The sequence below is a fragment of the Dysidea avara genome, chromosome 1 (assembly GCF_963678975.1).
Source record: "Dysidea avara chromosome 1, odDysAvar1.4, whole genome shotgun sequence".
NCBI lineage: Eukaryota > Metazoa > Porifera > Demospongiae > Dictyoceratida > Dysideidae > Dysidea > Dysidea avara.
Window position 1 is genome coordinate 20,069,680 of NC_089272.1, and position 19,673 is coordinate 20,089,352.

A 19,673-nucleotide genomic window follows, 5' to 3' on the forward strand; every position below is an offset into this window, starting at 1 on the left:
AAAAATATCACCCAAAACCAGTCACACCTTTCCTACATGACAGTGTGGCAATATTAGTTAGACATAAATTTAATGTACTTTAAGAGCAATCTCAACAAGTTCCTATGAATTTCTACTGAGTAACTGTCTGACAAATGCCTTCAACCAAGCATAGTTATTGTTAAGCCTATGGGCCTGGTTTCTTCACTGTTTGACATTGCTTCAGCCTGAGATATAATATTATGCTTTTGACAACTGCACAGCTACAATGCATGTACAATAGTTTTCTTCTCCTCTGTACTCCATTTCTTTCACTACTACTACACAAGCGTTGATTTGCAATAACGCATAACTTCTATGGCTATCATGAGAGTTTACCATAGTTTCCCTAGTGACTGGAGTGATTGCAGAGACATTTTTCTTATACTACTCTTCATTTGTGACACTATACAATAGGTGGAACATAGCTGAAAACAAGGCGGAATGGGCACATAGCTTTTAAGTATTTGATAATCATGGCATGCATTCAGTTGGGGGTAGGTAAAAACAGGGGACCCGGGGACCAACGGAAATCTAATTCTTCTTGGAACTTTTTACACTTCACAGTATTCTATACTTGTACTAGATACCTCTGCAAGCAGTTGTGCATGGCCAATCCATCCTCGCGGCGTTTTGCACGATATTTACACCAACTAGAAACTATAAGCGCCTCTGAAAAAAATGTCTGAAGCTGACTGGATTAATTACAGGTCACTCGCTATTTTCCGTATTTGTTTGCACAATGTTTCTGGCACCTGCGTGCTTTATCACATTCTTCTGGCACCAGCAGTGGTTGGCTTAATGCACTTCCACAGCCTGCTTTGGGTCTAGCTATTCCTCCTCACGATTTTACTATAGCTTTACGTTTGTGGCTTGGCATTCCTTTGTTCCCTTCTTTACCACTCTGTACTTGTCTATCTGTCATTGACCAGTTTGGTGATCATCTGCTGGGGTGCTCTCATGGTCCCATAATGCTTTAGTGTCTGTTGTACACCATGCCTTGCTCCAAGATCACCCTGGTGTTCTTAGGGAGCAAGGCATTCCATCTGATCGATCTCGTCCTGGCGACATATACCACCCTGACTTTCATCTTGGTCATCCTGCCTATTTTGATCTCTCCGTCAGGAGTACCACTCAGTCTGCTGTCATATCTTCTGCTTCTTCTCAGGCTGGGGTGGCCGCTGCTGTTGGTGAGATAGCTAAGGACAACCAATACCAGGACATTGTGAATGATAATGGAGGAGATTTTATCCCTCTTGTATGTGAGACCTTTGGTATTTGGTCACCATATGCCCTATCAATTTTAGGATCCATAGCTGACAGAACAACTGTTAGAAACGGTTTACCTCGAAAGTTTGCTAGGCGCCAACTTCTCCAGCAGCTGTCTGTGACTTTGTGGAGGTACAATGCAAAAATTATACTCCGCCAGTATTCGCTTACTGCTGAGGACGAATTTCCTGACTTTGACATTGGTTAAGTTAAGTACGTATAGGTAGTAATAAGTATATAGTTAGGTAATAAGTAGTAGTATGTTGTAGTTTTTAGTATGTACGTGTGTTATGATCATCATAGTATACTATAACAATGTTCCTAAACTTTAGGTGCACGTGACATAATAGACTAGCATGCTCATTGTGCAGAAGGCGAACAATTATCAGTTACGCCAAGCTAAGCAAGTTCCAACAGCTCTTCATACGTCATGGTGCATTTGCAAAATGTTCCTGAACTACTCTAGTAGCTAGGCGGCATAATAGACTAGTATCATATAGTGCTTACTGTGCAGTGGTCTATAAATGCAGTCAGCTTCAGTCACTTTTTATAATTTCTAGTTGGTGTAAACATCGTGCGAGACGCCGCGAGGGGAGAAAAAGTGGATTGGCCATGCAAGACTACCTTGCAAAGGTACTTAGTACAAGGATAGATTTTAGAGGCGCGTAAGCGCTTACGCACCTCTAAAATCTATGGTACAAGTATAGAATATTGTGAAGTGTATAAAATTCCAAGCAGAGTTGGATTTCTGCGGGTCCACTGTTTTTACCTACCCTCAGTTGGCAGATAATTTATGTCTGGTGTCATTCTTTTCCTTGTTGTTATATGCATTTTAATGGTAAGTAAACAAAATTAAAAATTTACATTTGATATCTTATCTGCAGCTGTATACTGGTGGATATTTAATCCCTACTTCAGTCATGGCTATGCTATTTTGACAGGTTGTACATGACTGAAGTAGAATTAAATACCCACTAGTATAGTTTTAGGTATAAATGACCTCCCTTGTTTCATAGTTTTTGACTCCTACTCAAATGAAAATTTTCCTTATATGCAGTACTTGCATAAATGCAGATATAGTGATGATAACATTTAATCTATTGTTGAGATCCCCAAAAATATTGCATTACCATTTGAGGCATAGCTATTTAAGATCTTCCATTGTCCATTTGCTCCAAGACGGTATGACAAAATAACATCTCCATTGCTCAACATGTAGCATAAATTATTGAGAAATACATTGAAGATCTGAAGATCAAAAGTTATTAACCTACAAGAGACACATGTAAGTTAAGTGTAGTACACACAAAAACATGATTAACATGACCAACACATATAAGACATGGTATTTTCAAGATAGTAAAGTGAATTTTGAAGCATCAGTGGGTACACAGGTGAATACATGTTATCACATGGATTTGGTTGTCTTCTATGCCCTCAACGTTTCTGCAAGTTTCTGCAATTTTGTGGCCCCATGGTTGAATTTGGTATACAACACTATATGCTGTATTTCATAAGTACCGTAAGGTGCAAAGAAGCATTTAACTTGCATTTTTTGTTGAGTTTCTAATGGGGGCTAACAGGAGAAGACATTCAAGCGATCAGTGAGTATAAAGTTATAACCAATGTCTTACATCATTGCAGGCTTATATACTATGTATGTAACCTCTTTAGCTCTAGTTGCATGTTGACTGGTGCTTTATCAATGTCTGTATGTATAGCACTTTGCTGTATTCAAATACAACTGTTGCTGCTGCTTATGTACTTATGTTTAGGCCAGGCAAAGTTGATTGCTAGTTTCCTGTTTCAACATTTTCAAAATATCATGTGGGCGGAAGGTCATTATTCATTATGGCCAAACCTTGAAGAAAACACTAAAATAAACCCACTATTACAATAATGAAAATATTGGTAAATATTTGAAAATCCATGCAGTGGAAATAGCCATTATAATGAAAATTTTGTGGCACTTCTACAAAAGCACGCGGGCGGAAACGGGAAACTAGTGATCAACTTTGCTTGGCCTTATTTTCTGCTTACATGCTTTCACAAAAAATTGCAGTGCATAGCAGTGGCTGTTGCTATTTGCAGACTCACTTTATGCTCACTAATGCATGTGCTGCATACAGGTAGCTAACACTTACATACAACCATTTGCAGGCCTGCTGTGTAGTATATTTGTTCACTCCTTTATGCTCATGCTATATTTGCATGCTCCTTTATACTCATAGGTACTCATGTATTAGTCTCTGCTGGTTGTGCAACAACTCTGCTTCCCTGCATACAGGCTTGTAGCATGTTGCTTACAGCTATTGGTACACATATAGGCTCACTTAGTTGCATGTTAATTTAGTATGGTCGTAATTTGCTGAATACCATCTGGATGTGTCATCTGCTTCATGCACATCTGTGCTATGTGTAGTTATTCTAACTAGCTACAATAATATTACTGTATGTACTACCATAATTTTTATTATATGTGGAGAAAGGCAAGCTCGGGAACTGGGGGGAAATTTGGAGGAATTTGAGTGAATTAGATGCTAGTTATGTAGCTGTAAAGTGTAATCAATTTATGCCAACATTGATGTTCGTGACATAGCTTTGTCTGTCATTTTTGGTTGCTAGTCATCAATTGCTGCGGTTTGACATGTCTTAGCAGTTTGCTATCAGCACTTGTTTTCCTGACAATGCTAAGTTGCAAATGCTATGTTCATTCATCTACCCTGTTTATGGAAGAGCTTACTGCCAGCCCTATGATTTCCTCAGTTGCCTGCTATTCATCCAAACTCATTCTCTTTATAATCTATATATTGTCATGTTATGCATAATGTCATGCATATATAATCTCATTTGCTATTATGGCATCATTGTGTTCTTGCTGATTGTTGTGTATTGTTTTACGTATGCTACTGGCATTGTGGAAAAGTTATGTACTTAGCATTGGGGAAAAGTAGGCAGTGATAGAGCTTGGTGCAGTGGAAGGGTGGATAGCTAGGCAAATAACTGTATATATATAAGCACATATGTGTAATAGAATCCTCAATAAATGGTGGCGGTTGCCACTAGTCACTACTACCAGGGATGGACCACAGCAACCAACATGTTAATGCGTGACTGGATTTTTAAAATACGATCCAAATTGCACACTAGAAGTTTCGAGATAAACAGTTTTAAAGAATTCAAGCCAGCATAACTCTCTAAGGATATTAAGCACGCACATGAAATTTACACAAAGATGCATCAATCTATTACCTTTCAGGCCACTTCCAGTACTTGTAGCTGCTTGTAGAGTTTCCCGCCAAATACGATAGAAAATCTGAGCAGTTGGACAAGCAAAGTAGTACCACGAATGTTCACAAAGGGGTGGCAGGGTGGGCAAGGGCTAGACCTCAAAATGGAGGCAGACCATGAGTGGAGTCCAGAGACAAGATTACAGGGCTGTGCTGGCTTCTTAGTGGCTGATATGTAGCAAAATCCACAGAAAAATGTCTGGCCAACATTATCAGGCTGTCCACCAGTAAACCACTGGTTCTTGCCAAGCCAGGTCCTTCACAAGGCCTAAAACTGCCACTCGAGCTCTACACACCACCCAGAAAAGACATCTGTTGAAACCACCCTTGAGTAGTTTGAGTGGTACTGAGTGTCAAAACTACTAGTACAATAATGTAGCTATCCACTGGAGGTGTTAGTTTGATTTTGCCTGATGTGCAATTTGGATCGGATTTGTAAAATCTGGTTGTATATTATTTTGAAGTGCAACTGTGTATGCAGATAGCTTGTATTTGTAAGTTTGTAGTAGGAAGCCTGTTTTGCATAGGGATGATGTTTAAGATGGAATCATAAGGTTTTGCAAGCTACTAACTGTTGACATTAAGAGCAACTTGGTGATCCCAAACGTAGCTTAAGCATTCACATGTGTATATAAAGAAGAGGTTGGAACTGTGTTTAATTTGTTATTTCACATATCTGGAATTTATTGTAATTGCTGGTCAGCATACACAAGTTCAACATTGCATCATAAAACTTCTTATGGAACCACATGGTAAATAGATTACTATCAAAGTTTTAGTAGTATCATCAGTGATAAATTAACAAAATTTTACAAATATTTTGAGAACAACACGAACCTGATTTCTGAAATAATTTTTTGAAAAATATGTGTGTATATGGGCTACAGCAGATTTTTTGATCTTGAATGCTGTTTTTAATGGTAAAAATTTTAAACTGTCGTGACTGAGTTCAAGTTCTGAAAGGCTAAAGATCTTCACTACACAATTTCATAACAGAATTCAGTACATCAATAAAAGCAAAACCTACAGTGATTATGGCAGCTTTTACAGGGTTGGCCCTTGTTCCCAAAGCTGCATCTGACCCAGGTCGGCAGAAATCAGGTGCACCAAATAATAATGAGCTACAGCAACTGTGGTGCACAAGCAGAAATGAAGTTGTAGCAATAAGCATAGAGCCATGGCTACTGAAAAAAGCCGAGTAATATTATAACTGAGCAATTAGGTACTCTATAATATTAGCCAATTTTGGTAGATAAAAATTGTTAGCAGTTTGCTGGAAAGAGAGTATGTTGTAGCTACATCATAAAATATTTTTGGAGCATAGAAAGCATTGGCTGAGATTAGTTAGGCAAAATGAACTATTATTCTAAACCTACGTGGAATAAACTTAAAATTTCATGGCCCAGGGTCAATTCATTCCAACTCACTAAACTATACTGATAATTACATTTAATTGAACATAGCTACATAATAACTTTCATCTAAACAGAGTTATTTATCAAATGTAAATTTGATTAGTCAATCAATTATCAAGAAAATGGCTCATTAGCTTATTTTCAAGAGTGTACATACATAGCTGAAACTTCATGTGTAGAAAGACAAGTGCATACGAATAAATCAATTGCAATTCAGCTGTATATAGGATTTATACTGTACTTGCACACCTTTTACATGCTTACCTCACATTGGTAAAATTCAGAGGTACAGTTACAAGTTCTGTTTGGTCACTAGTGCTGAACACTAGAGCAGGATTATTGGATGATGTGTCACATGGAGACTTCTGTACCTGTCCTCCAAGTACCTTCTCCCACAGATGGTAGCTGAAAACATCAAATATGTCACATATAACTTTGCTACCAACAAGATCTAATGTTTGTATCGTCAACTGTTCAGAATCACTAGGTGATCAAAACAGTGGCAGAGGAAGTAGTTGATATGAGGGGTGCTGACCAGGGGCAGAAATGAACTGAGGTACTACATTGTTCTGGTTTGGTAAGGTGAGACAAAAAAAAAAAAGGTCACAGCCAGCTGACAATAGCTGCCCACCTCACCAGCTATGCATTTATAGCTGATAAAATGTATAAAAATCCTTACATAGCTTGCTACACTGCACTAATACTGTGGCTGCTTTATTAGAGTGAGTGCTCTACTAGAATATCTCTATCTATATCATGGTTTTCAGCCTCGCTCCAAGGATAATTTTGGCGTGATACCATTCTGAGTGGGGCTAAGCTCCCCCGCTTCAGCCATCTAGCTCCCCCATGAATCAAAAGCCTGATAAATTACTCATTTCATACTTTTTGATGTTTATATTCATAACTAAATATGTAACATAAATACATACCTATATGTGGAGTCAAAGTCATCACTATATTCTCCTGGTCCACAAATGCATGGAGCTGAACATATTTTAGGAGAGTCAAATAAAAACGGTGTAGTCAACACATGTTGTATAGATAGTTGATTATTTCCCACAAAGGATAACCTTTCTTGATTAGTGTTACATATATTGTTCTGCAAAAAAAATTATATACGTACATTTCATGTACTATTATTAGAACATAGCATTACATGTATTATGCTGCTCCTATATGTAATTTTAAAAAGAAAATACTTCTAGAAACTGAACAAGTCTGGTTTTAGCTGCAGTACATCAACATACAAAGTAAGCTTATTGAGGAAAGAATCAGACTTGTACACTATTGGGAAGGTATCCCTCAGATTATTCAATGTATCTTTATTAAAACTTGACAGCATGGTTACAGCATGGTTACTGCACAGTGGAATTTCACAGAGCTCTTTTAGTGGTTTGGGTCATTTGCTAGTATTAAATTAATTTCACAAGTATTGATTTTTTTGCAGCACAATTAAAACATTATTACATGAACAGAGGTAGATCCAGGACCTGGTAAGGGGAGGGGCACAAACAGGCAAGTTGTAGGTGGTTAGGGAGAGCCAGATCCTCTTGTTAGTTGCTGCATTTTTGAAGCAGCAAACAATACACCTCTTAGTAGTATCTCACTGTTGATTTTTACCATTTTGGCCTTTGCAGATGGTTGTGAAGTTTTAAAAGGCTCTGAATATCTTCAACAACAGCAACATGGTAATTATTTTTAGAGGTGCTTAATACCCACGAAGGTACTGGGTGACAATTTCATGACTATTGACTTTGGTTCGCTTTAGTCTCAGGTGAATTCATAATAAATACTAGTAAAATGTGCATATTTTCTTGGCCTGACAAAGTTTAGTATTTATTTTATTTTAATCAGAAGTATGGCTCCTCCGGGGGGGGGGGGCATTTGCCCCACATGCCCCATCCTGGATCCACCATTGATGAATTGTCTGAGGTTATATGTCATTGAAAGATCCACGCTGTTGAGCATTCTAGAGAATAGTGATTTTCCTAACCCTTGTTCCATCCAAAGCTGCTTATGACAATCTGTATTGGGTGATGAGAAAGCATAGCGGCTACATGAATTGCTACTGTAAATGGCCAAAGCATGGAGCAATCTATAGCCAAACCAGCATGCAAATGCACTAGCCAAATTTTATGCAGCTCTCCTTTGACATTTTTTTCTACTGTATAGTATAAAGGCAGCCAGTATAAAAAACCTCATTATTTTCTTCTGCAAATACACTGGCTTATGCCTGTCATCAATGCATTTATGAACATGTCATACTTAAAAGCAATATTTTAATTTTATAAAATTTGTCGCACCATTATTTCATTTGCATAGAAATTCAGTTGTTTAACTTGCAATAGGGTAAATTAATAGATACACCTTATTTATCTGTATAGATGCCCGGGCTTACAGATAACTCATGACTGAATTAGGGATTAAAATTTGTCACTAGTTAATGTAGGCGACTTCCCTGGTTTCACTACTTTTATATCTTTGATTCCTAATATTCCTAATTTCCCTTGTACATACTTACTTTATTGTTACTATAACATTATTGTGACTGTGCATACCACATTAGAAGAAAGAATGGTACCAGGCCATAGGCGGCGGAAGGGGGGGCTAGGGGGCTGAAGCCCCCCCTCAGAATGATATCACAGCGAAATTATCCTTGGAGTGGAGCTGAAAACCACAGTCAAGGTCGAGGTACTCTAATAGAGCAGTCACTATAATAAAGCAACAGTCTTAGAACAGAGCTATGTAAGTAGTTTGTCAGCTATAAATGCGTAGCTGGTGAGGTGGGCAGCTACTGTCAGCTGGTTGTGACCTTTTTTAAAATTATTTTTGGTCTCACCTTACCAAACCAGAGACAATGTAGATCCTTTCCAAGTATTGGTTAGGTAAAATTAAGTCCAAACAAGCCTTCAGATCAACCCAAAATGCAGGGGCGTAGCTACAGCCAGGCCCGAGTAATCACTGCTGGTGCCCGGGCTGTGAGCATAGTAAATTGCAGCGCCCGCCCTGGTGCGCCCCTATTGAAACAAACTAAAATACATTCTTGCTCTTTTGTGCATCTGTGACACTTGTGAGCAGTTGTTATCATCAAAGATCGCCTATTCTGATGATTCCTTCATCAATTAAATAAAGCGCTATATAATGCACAGCATCACGTAATCACATTTTGAAATTTGAGCGGTTGTGGTTTGAGCACATGCGATTTTGGCAAACTTTCTTAGTTGAAAACAGTAATGATAGACCAATGAAAAACTGACAAAAGTCGTGGCTACCGTCGTCTTCCAGGTCATGGTGGGAAGAGCTGCAGTCATGCCATCGTTGAGCGGATTCCAGAAGCAAGACTAAAACCTCGACTAAAATGTTAGTGTTGAACAGATATATAAAGTACTTGGATATATGAAGTACGCCTAAAGAAAAGTTGTATACAAGTACGGAAGAGGGAAAAAAGAAGTCGTTACTGGGGCTAGAGAATTAAGTCAGTTGCTTCTATAATATTCATACATTAGAAAATATTAATAGCTTAGCTGCATAAACAGCAGTGTGGTAGAAAGCTAGGTACATGTACACACTTTAAAACAATTTTTCAAAAGCAAATGTGTAATAAAGAGTCCACAGAGATGAGCTCGCATTTTTACTAAGTAGCTTGCATGGGGATTGCTGTTACAGTACCTAGTGCCCAGGTAACCCTAAAGGCTAGCTACACCCCTGACAAATGTTTTCAACAAGTTGCTATGGAATTTTAAAAATTTTATTTAATGGAATTTTCTACTGACTGAGTAACTGACTGATACCTTCAGGCAAGCATAACTTCGATAATGGCTAAGGCTATGGGCTTGATTTTTTCACTGTTTGATGTCACTTTGGCCCAAGAGATGTCTGCAACATGTACAATGCATTCTTCATGGACTAAGTTACCAGTGTCCTCCTTTGTGTCCCATTTATCTTTGCTAACAGTAAAAAGTGTTGATTTGGCGGTAGCACATGATGGCTTCCCTTTGTAACAGAAATCATCCGTATTTTTCATAGTTTCTATATTAATCGCAGGGGTGCTTTTCAAACACTGCTGTGTAATGGGTTGAACATAGCTGAAAATGAAGCATAATGGATACTTCACTATTTAGATGATAATTGATATAACTGGGGTGTGCAGCGCTATTTCTTTCGATATGCGTGGATTGCAGTGGTGCTTTTCAAACAGTTCTTGATTCATAATGTTGTGTAACAGGTCGAACATAGCTGATAACGAAGCATAATGGATACTTCACTTTTCAGCCAATAATTGATATAGCTTGCACAGTGCCATTTCATATGCGGTATGCGTGGGTTCACCAGTCACAATAATTATTTACAAAAAAAGTTAACAAACAAGTTCACAAAAAAATTTGGAAGTTTCATTTTTCAACTAGAGTAGAGACCATAGCACATTGATAAAAAGTACTGAAACAAGTTGGAGTAGTCCATGATATTAAATCACAGTAAAACAATATAAGAAGTACGTGTCATATCCCTACTGTGCTCAAGATAAAAATAATGGAAATGCACAATATATAACACTTCTTATCATTTTACTGTGATTTAATATCATGCACTACAGCTTGTTTCAGTACTTTTTATCAATGTGCTATGGTCCCTACTCTACTTGAAAATTCCAAAAATTTTTGTGTACTTGAGCTATAATATACAGAATAAATAGCTTGCTTGTTCTTGTAGCAGCTGCTGTTGACATCAATTTGACAAGTCACAAGTTTCATTAGTTGTTCTACAAATAAAGCTATTGTAATTTCATAGTAGATATAGCACAACCTGGCAGTGTTCAGGAACTGTGTATTAAATAATTATACTTAGGGATTGCAAAGATTTCAACCAAAAAATCCCTCAATAAATCATTCGCATCTTTTCACCATGATTTAGCATTAGTGTAGAACACAGAGTCTTGAAACACTTTCAACAATGTGATGGTCATATCTAACTAATTATCTAACTCATTGATGCCTTCAGCCGAATATAACTCAACTATGTTTAACACTATGGGCTTAATTTCTTCACTTTCCAATGACAGTTAAGTCCAAGACATACTTTTTGCCTATACTGCTGCAGATACATACAATGCAGTGCAACATATCCTTACTTTTGTCGTGGTCTTGTTGTATTCTATTACTGCATAGTGATCGATGCATGGGTTGTTCATTCATTGCTTCTTGTGCTGGCTATCATATTTCTAATGTGTAGTGATTACAGAGGACCTTCACATACTGTTCCCCACATGTAACACTGTGTAATAGGCAGAAAATAGTTGAAAATGGAACAAATGGCCACATTACTTTTCAGTAATATTGATAGCCAGGCAAGTGCATAATCACCACTCTTTCCTTTGATGTGGTATGCACAGGTTAACCTGGATTTTGAAAAAATTCTATAATCAAACATCAGATAAATGGTTATTCAAGCCATTTTAAATCATTATTATAACGTACCAAGGGTTGTGAGTAAATGCATGAAATTTACTCCAGAAATGCATCACTTTATTACCTTTCTGAACATTCCCAGTACATGGTAGCTGCTGGTAGAGTTTTTCATCAAATAAGTGACAAAGCGTAGTATTAGGAGTGCTCATATAGGACCACTGAATCTCATCAAGCCAAGTGATGCCAAAAATCATCATTCAAGCTTGCCAACCACCATGAAATGGCAGCTCTTAAAAGTAGCCTCAAGTATTGTTGAGGCTTAAAATCAATAGTATGTAAGTGTAGCTACTCAATGGTGGTGTTGCCTGATTTGAAACTTTAGAATAGTTTTGTCAAATTGTGTTGTAAAAAAAAGAAAAATTAAAAATTTTAAATATGAGAAGTAATTATTAATAATTAATGAAAAAGCCATTCTGCAGCACAATCTATCTCTATTTCAATCATGGCTATACTGTGTATGATGTCATGTCATTTAAACTGTGGTCAGGGAACAGACGTGTGCCCCTTAATTAGTTCTGCACCTTAATATTAGAATTTGGACTAGTCCATCATTTTAAACCAAAATCTCTGATGGAAAACTATATAGTTTTTTGCTTCAATCTTTAATCACAGTGTTTGTCATTTATAGGACTTTCAGCAAGGAGTGGCATGGAGGTAAAGAAGACTGATTAGTGGCAGCTTAAAGTCTGAAAGAAGAGTATGTGATGATTGAGAAGTTAGAGAACTAAAGTAGAAATACACACTATCAGAATCCAGAATCCTTTGTAATCCCAACTGAGTTGTCATGCTGTCATTCACCAAAACCTTTTGTATAGAAGTAACTTCTGTAAACTGACACCTCTGTACACTCTGTAATCCAGCACAAAATTTGATTCCCTAGACATCGTTTTCAACCTCTGTAATCCAAGTAACAGTATAAAAAAACAATTAAGAAAATAATTTTCAAGCAATCACAGCTTTAACTGGTTAAAAATAATAGAAAAAAGCTGTGATACTTGTAAACCTTAAAACTAATTCAAGCTTAAACTTTCTGACTTGCCTGTAAGTTACTGCATAATCCAATATTGTGCAATGCCAGATTACAGAGGTGACTAATTTAATGACCTCACTAACCCAGCAAAATTTATGTCACCTAATGGATTAGAGACTGTATAATTTAGCAAGTTATTACAACATAAGTACTATACAGAAAGCAAAACGTATACCTCATGTTTGTAAGACATGAGGTAAATTGTCATGAGCAGAGGTCATAGCTTATTTCAAGTATGGTGGATTCAGTAGAATTGGTCGACCTGTTTGTGAGTTGCAGCACATGTTTCATAGGAAACCATACTGCCCATACACAAATCGTATAGAACATCCTAAAGATACATACCTCAATAATACCACCAGAGGAAAACATAACTGAGCTGGACTGAGATGATCCGGAGAAAGTACTCAATAATGCTGAATTGATCTCATTAGCATAAAGTAAAGCAACATTATCCAACTGCCAGACTGCTTCGTTTAGTTGAAAACCATTTGCTTGGGTCCAAGAAAATTGAACTCCTTCACATCTTGCCAATATTGGTAACTGAATAGTATACAGGTTTGTAGCAGATGTGTTCCTATAAATTTATCAAGAAGGTCACATAATTTAAATAATTATGCTTTAAATTTCATTTATACCTTAATTCCTTCAAGAGATAACTAGTTCCACTGATGCGATATTCCACAAACACTGAATATGGAGTAGTATTAATTCCACATCCACTCTTTCCTACATAGCAAATAAAAAACAATTGACCTAAATCCAACTAACTCAATTACTACACACAGCTAATACAGCCGGACTGTTCACAACTTCTAAGTCAAGCATGCATGAAGTGTATAATACACCTGCATAGAAGATAACTCAGATCTTGCCACCTGCAGGACAAAGTCTTCTGCTCAATTGAGCAAAAGTATCAATATATACTTATTTTGCTTAAAACTTGTGCACTTGGGGGGGATATTTAGGCACTACGTTGGGTACATGACACTTATCGCATACATGCAAGCAATAGTGGGTTTTATGGTGAGCAACTCTTGTTGCTATAGTAGTTATTCATTGTAGTTCTCATTGTTAAGCATTACCTACCGAAAACGAATTGCAATCCAACAGCTTGAGTAGTATTGATTGGCTGAGAGACCTGCAGAATATTGAGTGGATTAACAGTTTGGTATGCACATTCACATAGTATATCTATGTAATATGTGCATGTCATAGCCATCACCTTCTTTTCCTGGATTGCATATACATAATGTGCTTATACAATTTGACAATATGCAAGATCTAACAAAACTACAGGGGTGGATAAGGTATGACTGTTCTGCATTCTTGCAAGCTACAAAAATCTTTTAAAGTATATGTAGGATTTAAAATTCCTGTGATTTTAATGCTAAACCAAATCAATGCCATATGTATATGTATCTTCATGCATAAAACTTAAAGGCAGTTATGAACACTATAATTAAAATAGGTGTTATTTATGTATCTAATTAAATCTATCTGAATTAAGAGTTTCACTACATAGTACAGGGGCGGTTTTAGGGGGGGTTTGACCCCCCGAAATAGTGTGCACCCCTACAATTTGTCTGGGTGATAAGTGATAAGAATTACAAAGAGTTATACATACTGTATTATATTATGGCTTTTTCTATTGGTAAAACTTATACTGTTGCCTTTTAAAGGGACAATGTGCTGTTTACAACATCTGACAATTTTGGGGCCCAACAAAATCATGTGATGCTTGTACTTTACCACCTGCAACATGAACTTGACAAGATACACAATGCAATCAGCTGGTCTTGGACAAGCGTTGAGTGGCTTCCATACATCAAAACATAATACAGTATGTAAACAGTGCATTGTCCCTTTAAATCATCTTCACAGTGTTCAAAACCATGTAGTGACTTTTTTTGGTCTTCAACTTGCAGCTAGGCTGAAGTTGCAATTCCAGAGAACCTGAAACCCTCTTTGAAAATTTCTAGATCCGCCCTTGTAGTACACACTCTTTAAACAATAATATGTATGGTTGTGATGTCACTGTTGTGAAATTTGACCATGCATGGATTGCATCCTTGGTTTTGTGCTTTGAAAGTGACATCACTATGGTACAAGAAACAACTTGCCTCTGCCCTATAAATATTCCAAAGTAACTTCCTGCATAAACAATCTACCCCCGCTACTAACAATGCTTGAAGGTTCTTAGTTTACTAATTTGTTAAGCTGCTTTATTGTAGTTGTACCCATGATAAAATATCAGTAACTTAAATATATGGAACATGTTGTTTTACTAAGTTTTAAACTCTCAGTAAAACATCAGTGAATGCAGGTTTACTGAAAACCTACTAAAATAACAAAATAATTAACTGTTCCATTTATACCACTCTAGCAAACTAAGAAACTTCAAGCAGTGTAACTTATAAGTTATAACAAATGATTTGCAGTAACACTTGATAAGAAACAGAACACCCACAATGAGTTTGGTCTCAACAAATGTAGTATTTCAACATTGGTCAGGCAAATCTAGAGGCCATAGCAGGGGTGGATCCAGGATGGGGGAAGGGCTTTGGGGTTGAAGCCCCCTCTCTCACTTTTTAGGCTTGACTTGATCAATATGCTGAGGATTATAATGAAATTTTGTCTTAGCATAATTATATGATCACTAATAGTACAAACAACCATAAACCCACCTTATATCAAGACACACGGTAGTGTGTTGTGGGACCCAAGAAGCCGGTGCGCAACACCCATGAGTATATTGACAGGAAGAATGAAAACACAATTTTCGCACCTCTGTAGCTCTGTGCTGCCTTGATGAAACAAGAAGTTTTTACTGTGGATATGCCCACCAACTTCAGTACTCCATATACCAAATTTGAGCGAAATTGCTTCAAGAGTTCCTGAGATATGCAACTTAAAAAATTGGCTTAGCTTTTTTGTTTTCTTCTTCATCTTATATCATAATTATGACGTTCGCATTTTATAGCAGTTTTTGCAAGTGTGCGAAAAGAGGAAGAAAAATAAGAAGAAAACTGGCAACAATACCATCATCCCAGGACTGGGCAGAGTTTGTCTCTCTGTCCACTGTTTAAGTGTTTATTTATATTATTATTATTGTCAAAAACAAAAAGAAAAGAAAATGAATAAACTAAGCCAACTTTTGAAGTCGCATATCTCGGGAACGCTTAAAGTTATTTCACTCAAATGTGGTATTTGGAGTACTGAAGTTGGAGGGAGTGTTCACAGCAAAAATCGTCTTGTTTCACCATGCCGGCAGCACAGAGGTGCAAAAATTGCGTTCAGTTTCGTTTTTCCTGTCAATATACTCACGGGTGTTGCGCGCCGGCTTCTTGGGCCGCACGACACACTACTGCGTGTGTCTTGATTAGGAAAAATTTTTTAATTTAATTTTTTTTATTTTAAAGAAAATAAGATTAGAACATACAAATAAACAGTTGAACAATTAAATCAAAAACTGAGTCTCTGATTGCACCAAGGCCACAGTAGCACTTTTGATGTAACGACCTTGTGAAGATCGCGCTCCTCTAATGCACTGGATTGCTGAACGCAGCAAACAAAATGACAATCTACATCTAATCCATCCTAGTACTGTGGCATTAAGGGTCATTCCATTTGTCAGACAATAAACTCGCCGATCGCTTGTAAAAAACACTGGCTTCATGGCCTCACAGATTTGCAACTCATAAGCTCTCTTCTTTGTTATATCGTGTTTCCTGTAACATGACTGAAGGGTGGTTCCACTGTTGGATGGTGCAAGTAGGTTAAAAACTCTGACGTCCGTATAACATTTTTCATAACGACCACCCCAAAATCCATTCATGGCAATGTCCAAGCGTGCGCCATCCTGAGTGTTGGCTGTCTTCTGTTGAAACCTTTCATCACTTAGAGGCTGCAGATGAGGCTCAACCTCCACATCATGGCACACTTCAGATAATACTTCAGCTGTGATATCCCTCACTTCGTTGTGGCGTATTGAAGGGAATCCACCCTTTGGACAAGATAGGGCATGATCAACAGAAAAGTTGGCATCACACGCACAGTGGGAAGGTGTATGAGAGAACATCCAGCCATACGTCAAAGCAAGGGCATCTTGAAAGGCAGTCTTGTGTAGGGAGAAACCACGCTCCTGCACAGGTAGGGCAGTAATCCAGCTAGAAGCACCCTTTTCCTGTGCTAAAGTAACAGCCCTCTGAAGAGTGGGAGTAAGCTTAGAGAACAGTTCCTTAGAAAGAGTGGACAAATTGATAGTCTTGGATTGTTTAATTTCAAGCTTACGGGAGTACAGACTACAACGAGTATCGGCAGTATAGCCAAAATTCTGTGATAAAATAAGTGATCTTAAGGGTGCTGTGACATACAATGAAGCAGAAAACTCAGTAGATGATAAAGAATCAGGTGCAACAATGCCTAGACCACCAAATCTAGTTGGAAGGGCAAAGAGTGAACGTTGAAGAGCACCAGGAGGGTCAAGGGCAGTTAAGGCTGGAATAAACTTTGTCAATAAGGCTTTCTCGAGTGACTGGAAACTAGAAGATGTATCAGGGACTGTACGTGTTACATACAGCCAACGGCTAAATAGTCCATGAGTAAAACATGTATAAGCAGCATGAGGTTGGGAGATAGCAATGGAGGAGAGTGTATTAACTTCAGAAACCCACTGGCTAATCTTATCAAAAGTAAATCTTTCCACATACTCAGAGGTGCCAACTGGAGCACCAAGGTGAGGTCTGCCATCAGATGTAACATTTACAGCTGAGTCATGAAACAGTTCCTTACCAATAGAGCAAAACTCAGTCTTAGTAAAAAGCCATGTCTTCTTTGCATTAGGGAAGTAACCAAAGCTAGGGCCCAGTGAGGAAACTTGGTCCCACCACAAGCGAAGAGCAGAAATTTTACCACATGCAGCAGCATCATCTGCATACCACACCTGAGTGATAGGTGCAGTGAGTTTCTGAATTAAAGGTACAGTGACTAGAGCATAAAATGGCATTGCAAGTGGGTCACCTTGAGTTGTCCCTTCCTCAGAGTAGAGAACATCACCATCAACAAAGAGGCAAGCAGGGTGTCGGTAAGTATTTATTAGAATGGGGGAAAATGATGGACAGAGACGCTGGTTGTTGTACAAAGCCACAGCTCTGTTAAGAGAGTTTAAAGCATTAGTAGCATCAATTAGTAGCATGCCCTCAGTATCATCATCATTAAAAGCTTCCCTCATAGCATGAACAGCAGCTTCCCCTCCTGATGGTTGTCCTGCACACAGTTGCAAAGAGCCAGCAGCAAACTGAACATCTTCACCAATCACACACAAAACAGCTTTAGCAATAGTACATTGAACTGTTTCACCAATGCCAATTGGTCGGACACCTGGTCTCTTGTCTAAAGCTATCAGCCGACAAGCTATCAGGGGGGAAATCATCACAGGATCAACAAACATGGTACACAAACGACGGGCTGATAAAGCAATGGAAGAACAAAGTTCATCCGAAGCAGAGCGGAAGGAGGAACACAGTCTTCGCCAACCATGAGCATCAATTCCAGAAGGTCCAGCAGCACCTGAAGTTCATAGGGCAGCAGCTTTTATAGCTGGACTATCCAATGCATCAAAGATAACAGGATGCACAGGATTTGTAGTAACACTGTCAGGTAGTAAAGCTTCATATTGTAATGGGGCAGCAGCAGGATGTTTCGACTTGAGAATATCATATACTTTACCAGATCCAGGTATGGTATCATCTAAACACAGAACTCCTCCTCTCCCGGGTTCAGAGGCTAACAGCTGCATAGCAGCTGCAGTCTTACCTGAGAACATCAATTTAGCAAAGGACTGTGATAATAAATTATTACTAGAAGCACGATTGCTGGTCTTAAGACGATTTTGAATAGCTCTGCCTTCTAGAATCAGCTCATTCAGATTGCCATCACTCCACAAAAGCATCCGTCGTTCAAGACAAGATATGTGGTCTTTTGATTTTGAAGTACGTGTTGGCTTCTGAGTCACTAAGGTGCAAAATGTGAAAGCAGCTTTCAAAGCAATGGACTCCAAACTGGATCCCTCCCCAGCTGAACAAAAGATTCTGGCCAGCTCTAGCACAAATTTCTTACCAACGTTTCCAGAAGGTATTTAAAACTGTTGTTTCTCCAGTGAACAACTTCACTATAACTTGCTTCAAGCGAATGACAGAAAGTGTCTGAGTCAACAGATCCCCAGTTAAATACAGAACTAGATGAAGGCTCAAAGTCCGGTAGGGAACAGCGTTGGTCTTGAGTAGAACTATCATTGTTATCAGATATTGAAATACGGGTAGCGAAGAAATGTCAGTCGGCTTGATATCAATAGCATAATACTCAAGAAGAGGCTCACTTGGACATTGCCATGAATGGTTTTTGGGGTAGTCGTTCTGAGAGATGTTTTATTGATGTTCGTGTTTTTAATCCACTTGCCCCATCTAACAGCTCTTCATCACTTTCTTCTACCTTTAAGAAGCATGAGAATATCAAGCGTCGAGCTAATGGTCAGAGAATTCGTGAGGTTGAGCATGCTTCTTTTACACCTATCATCATGTCTGCAACAGGGGGGTTGGCTCACGAAGCCACAGTTTTCTACAAGCGTCTAGCCATCTCGAGAATCTATGGTCTAGCTTCCCTCCTATTGGCTAAGTGGGGTGACGAATACTCTGTAGTCCTGGGTTGGCTTCGGCATTGTCTTGGCTTTCTCTGCTCCGCTCGGCTATTCAGTGCATTCGAGGTGCGCGTTCATCCATTGGTGCTTACACTAGGGCTCCACCACCAATGGATTTAGTGCAAGTAGAGTCCCGCTTGTTAGAATAACATGCTGGCTGTGTTACTCTGTTTTTCTTGTCTTTTACAGTTGTCCAGCACGTGCCTTTCTTTGTGCTGGGAGTGGTAGGCAAGGGCAGTCCATCAAGCCCGGGAAGAAAAAAATTTTTTTTTTAAGTCCGCTGGTAGTGACGCTTGAGTCGTATTGGCTAAAGCACTCAGGGCCACCCAGAGAAATTAAGGGGCCCAGGGCAAAGAGTTAAACTTGGGCCCTTGACCCAAGTTGTAAGGTGAAGACCAAAAAAAAAAAAAGGTCACAACCTGCAGGCAATGACAATAACTTCCCATCACCAACCATATCTCCTTATCTATAAGCTTGCTACACTGCTCC

General features: G+C 38.5%; 1 protein-coding gene across 1 annotated transcript in view; it reads right to left on the reverse strand.

Annotated features, from left to right (window-relative positions):
• Positions 1 to 19,673, reverse strand: part of LOC136266458 (uncharacterized) — a 95,443-nt gene that overhangs the window by 66,139 nt on the left and 9,631 nt on the right. Inside the window, exons 4-9 of the mRNA XM_066061505.1 lie at positions 13,577 to 13,628; positions 13,126 to 13,216; positions 12,833 to 13,064; positions 6,922 to 7,091; positions 6,257 to 6,397; positions 2,418 to 2,557 (exon numbers count right to left, since the gene is read on the reverse strand). Coding sequence (XP_065917577.1) covers positions 2,418 to 2,557; positions 6,257 to 6,397; positions 6,922 to 7,091; positions 12,833 to 13,064; positions 13,126 to 13,216; positions 13,577 to 13,628 — 826 coding nt within the window. The remainder of the gene's footprint in view (positions 1 to 2,417; positions 2,558 to 6,256; positions 6,398 to 6,921; positions 7,092 to 12,832; positions 13,065 to 13,125; positions 13,217 to 13,576; positions 13,629 to 19,673) is intronic.